General features: G+C 38.6%; 1 protein-coding gene across 1 annotated transcript; it reads left to right on the top strand.

Moving 5' to 3' along the window:
• Window positions 1-240: 240 nt before the first annotated feature.
• Window positions 241-4,512, top strand: LOC109883725 (uncharacterized). Its single transcript, XM_031835139.1, has 6 exons — window positions 241-754; window positions 834-1,106; window positions 1,247-1,567; window positions 1,658-1,744; window positions 1,886-1,949; window positions 2,045-4,512. Exons 1-5 carry the CDS (start codon window positions 724-726, stop codon window positions 1,921-1,923), a joined length of 750 nt encoding a protein of 249 aa, XP_031690999.1. The 5' UTR covers window positions 241-723; the 3' UTR covers window positions 1,924-1,949; window positions 2,045-4,512.
• Window positions 4,513-4,769: the final 257 nt, after the last annotated feature.

Here is a 4,769-nt window from a genome sequence, read left to right as displayed (position 1 = left end):
ATTAACAATAATAACAATAATAACAGGTTAATATTAACAATAATAACAGGTTAATATTAACAATAATAACAGGTTAATATTAACAATAATAACAGGTTAATATTAACAATAATAACAGGTTAATATTAACAATAATAACAGGTTAATATTAACAATAATAACAGGTTAATATTAACAATAATAACAGGTTAATATTAACAATAATAACAGGTTAATATTAACAATAATAACAGGTTAATATTAACAATAATAACAGGTTAATATTAACAATAATAACAGGTTAATATTAACAATAATAACAGGTTAATAACACTCTGATATAAACAAAGGGCCTACTCACTTTCCCAGGGTATCTGACTATTGGGGAGAATAGGAGTCTGTGTTTGAATCCCTTCTCGTTCAGATACCCACTTAACGTGGGTTAATTCAATTGCAGACATCCATGTAACCTGTGTGTTCTCAGAGGATTGTGGCCTGCCCTGCAGCTTCCTGCCTGGCAGTGATGAAGTCATCCACTGGCTGAAACCAGAAGACAAGGACCTGTCCGTCCACTCCTACTACTACAGTACAGATCAGCTCAAACAGCAGAGCCAGCGTTTCAGAGGGAGAACAGCCCTGTTCAATGACCAGATCCCCAAAGGAAACGCTTCACTACTGCTGAGAGGGATCACACTCCAGGACCAGGGCAGATACAAGTGTTACACCAGCACTATTAAAGGCAACATGGAGTCCTTCATTAACATAGCAGTGGAGGGTACGGAATGTCTGTCTGTATGTCTGTCTATGATGATCACTTTATGGCTGCTCCATGTGTAATGTCTACTTTGTTGCAGCTCCAGTCCACTTGGTGGACATTCAGTTATCAGATGACATCATCACCTGCAGTTCTACAGGTATCTACCCTGAGCCTAAACTCACCTGGTCAACTGACCCCCCCTCTGACCTTTCATTTGACCCTGGAACCATCCAGAACTCCACCAGCATCAAGGTGGATGACCAGGGCCTCTATAACATCACCAGCACAAAACAGTTTATCAGAAACCAAACCAACATCTGTACCGTGACCTCTGGGACAGTAGAAAGGACAGCAACCCTGAAACAGCAAGGTAATCAATCAATTCATAAATCAATGAATAAATTCCTCAATATATTTATCTGGCTGCAAACTGTACAAAAACAACACAACATTGTGAGACAGAATGCAAAGATTAGGCTAAAAAGGCACTTTCTCGTGACATAATTTCAGATCCGGTCCAAGGATCTCCAAGCAGTGAGGTGTCCATCCCCTGCAGTATCTCTCAGTCTGACCTCCTGAACTTTGACCTCACCTGGACATTCAACCAGATAGTCACCATCCTTACCTCCACCTACACCAACGGTACAGCTCAGATGTATGTTGTTGACAAGTGGAAGGAGCAGGTTCAGAATTTGTCTGACTCTGGCAGCCTTCAGCTCCACAAGTTAACCATGGTCCACCAGGGGACCTACAGCTGTGAACTCTCTACTGCCAGAGACACACACCTGATCCTCACCTACCTGCAGATCACACCTGATAAACTATCTGATGGTACAAAGTTTACTCTTACTGTTTCCCCTCACTGTAAGTCACAGGATCACATTCAACAATAAAACTGATACTCTGTATTTTCTCCTTCAGTTTCAGATGGACTGAGTCCAGGTTCAATCACTGGTATAATAATAGCTGCAGTGATTATAGCAGCAGTGATATGTTACCTGCTGAGAGGTAAGTTATGATGATGATGACATCATAATCTGTTGAACCATTTAACACAACCACCTCCTGATGAACCGAGAGGAGATTTACATTGGTGGCTTTTGATGAACAGCTTTCAGCTTCTGATATTTTGAAGTCTCCCAACTCAAGGTTTTCTGGCCAAATACAAAAGTAACATGGCCATCTGAAGAGGGAGAGTCACTCTCTGCTACAGGTAGATGTCCTTATGGTTAAATACATTTACTCATACTAGCTGTTTGTATGTCTGAATCCTGCTAACTCACCCTAAACTCACCTATCCCCCTCCAGCAAATACAAATGGTCCAAACGAAAACAGTCAGAGTGGAAAACCACTTCAGAATGAAGAAGGAAGAAAGGAATACATAGAAAGACAACAAGAATAAGGTCAAGAAGAAGAGGGTTCATCCACAGCAGACATAGTTATGCCTTCAATCAGCATGAAGAAAACTTTCCATAAAAACCACAAAACATTAGTAACAATTAGTAATTAGTAATTAGCACCTCCCTCAACCGCAGGGCTCTCCAGGACACCTACAGCACCCGATATCAGAGTAAAGCCAAGAAGATCCTCAAGGGTGTCATCAAAGCTCGGACTGAAAAACAGCTTCTATCTCAAGGCAATCAGACTGTTAAATAGCATTCAATAGCTGGCTTCCACTCGGTTGAGGGTGCTGCCCTATGTACACAGACTTGGAATCACTGGCCACTTTAATTATGGAACAGTAGTCAATTTAATAATGTTTAAATAATGTTTGCATGCTGCTTTACTCATCTCATAAGTATATACTGTATTATATTCTACTGTATTTCAGCCAATGCCACTCCGATATTGCTCAATATAATATTTAAATATTTCTTAAAACCTATTTGGGCTAATCGTCCCGCTAGCGGGAACATTTCTGGTGAAACTGGAGGGAGCGCAATTCAAATAAATGATCATAAAAATTATGGATATTAAACATTTATGTACATACAATTGTCTTCTATTGGTTGAAAGCTTAAGTTCTTGTTAATCTCACTGCACTTGCCAATTTACAGTAGCCGTTACAGCGATAGCATGCCATGCGATTGTTTGAGGACGGCGCCCAACATCAAAATATTTTTCTACCGGCACAGGTTTCATAAATTCACAAATAGCGGATAAATATTCACTTACTTTTGGAAATTCTTCCTCTGATTTGTCATCCAAAGGGTCCCAACTATAACATGTAGTGTCGTTTTGTTAGATAAAATCCCAAAAAGTCTGTTTAGATTGCGTCATCAATTTGAGCAATCCACTCGTTCAACAGCAGAGAAAGGAATCCAAAAATCTACCGCTAAACTTTGTTAAAACAAGTCCAAATACATTTCTATTGACTCCTCAGATACCCTAAAATGTAATCAAACTCTAATATTTCATACGGAAAGAAGTATGTTCAATAGGAAAACGATATTAGCAGGTGCGTCTCCTCTTCATCGCGTGCCCATACACAAAATTCCAAGACTGTGTCCCTGTAGTAAAACTCCTTATTCTTACTCGTTTTGGAAGAAACAAGCCTGAAACCTTGAACATTGAGTGCTGACACCCAGTGGAAGCCATAGGCATTGCATACTGGGAGCTAGATTTAATTATTTCCCTATACTTGCCATTGTAAGAGCATGGGCTCTCAAAAAAAACAATTCTGGTTGTTTTTTCTTTGGATTTTCTCCTACCATATCTATTGTGTCATAGTCTCCTACATTATTTTAACATTTCTACAAACTTCAAAGTGTCTTCTTTCCAATGGTACCAATTATATGCATACCCTGGCTTCAGGGCCTGAGCAACAGGCAGTCTACTTTGGGAACGTCAATCAGGCGGAAATTGAGAAAAAATTACCCTAGCCTGAAGAAGTTTTTGATTCCATTCTTTTACTTTAAATGTGTGTGTACTGTTGTGAATTGTTAGATACTACTGCACTGTTGGAGCTAGGAACACAAGCATTTCGCTACACCCGAATTTACATCTGCTAAATATGTGTATGTGACCAATAACATTTGATTTGATTTGAACAACATTCAAAGAATGTTATTTAAAAACATACACATTCCGTTCTCAGCATCAACAAAACTCTGTATATCCTCTATCTTGTTAAGTGGCCACTCCTGATCTTAATTGTTAATTGTGTTTGTTTCTTTTGAAATAGGGTCTGTTTGAATAGACTAAAATGAACAGCTTTGTATGAGTTTAAAAACAACATGGCAAGATAGCTCCATCCTGGTGGCTCAGTGGACAAATTCCATGGATAGAGACCAGAAGATCATATGTTTGAATCACACTGACACCATGCCACAATAAGAAATGAATGTGTTTGCAAATTAATTTCCACATGTACTTAGAGTCACACTGATACAAGTACATCTCTTCTTCTATAAAAACAACAGTGTGTCAGTTATACATATTTAATAAAATAATTAAATATGTACATATGTCAGAAACAATCAAGTTAGTCAAAATTGTCTTTAGCAAGCACACACAACCTAGGGAAATTTCAAAGTAAGAACAGTCTAGCTAGCTAACTGAACGTTACACATACTGAACCCAGGCAGAGAGAATATAGCATGGGTGTGTGTTAAAAAGTGATGAGCTGTCCCTGTGTCCTGTGTTTATGTCCTTTTAAGGACATCCTGTCCGGATGTCCTCATGCTATTTAGAGTGTGCTTATGTAATGCTTGATAGTGCAGCTGTTTCTGCGAAGTAAAGCAAATGTTTGCAATAAAAAGTAATGGCCTGATGATTGATGTGTACTGACCTTTTTGAACTGAAAGAAAATGTGTTTGAAAAATGTGAAACAGTTGGTCATTTTTGTAGTGAACTTATGGAGCTGCTGGGTAGTGAGCTTATGACCCCTTGTAGAATGAAAAAGTCATTTCCAGGATAGGTCTGCCTGAGTATAAGTAAGTGTTAGACTAGTGTAACACAGATACTAGTGTAACACAGATAAACCATAGAAAACTACAGAAAACATGTATTCTAGACCAATACTATGTGTTT

This window comes from Oncorhynchus kisutch, linkage group LG11, assembly GCF_002021735.2.
Source record: "Oncorhynchus kisutch isolate 150728-3 linkage group LG11, Okis_V2, whole genome shotgun sequence".
In the NCBI taxonomy this organism is placed as follows: domain Eukaryota; kingdom Metazoa; phylum Chordata; class Actinopteri; order Salmoniformes; family Salmonidae; genus Oncorhynchus; species Oncorhynchus kisutch.
Note: the sequence above shows the minus strand (reverse complement) of the source record. Positions and strands in the feature narration are given on the sequence as shown.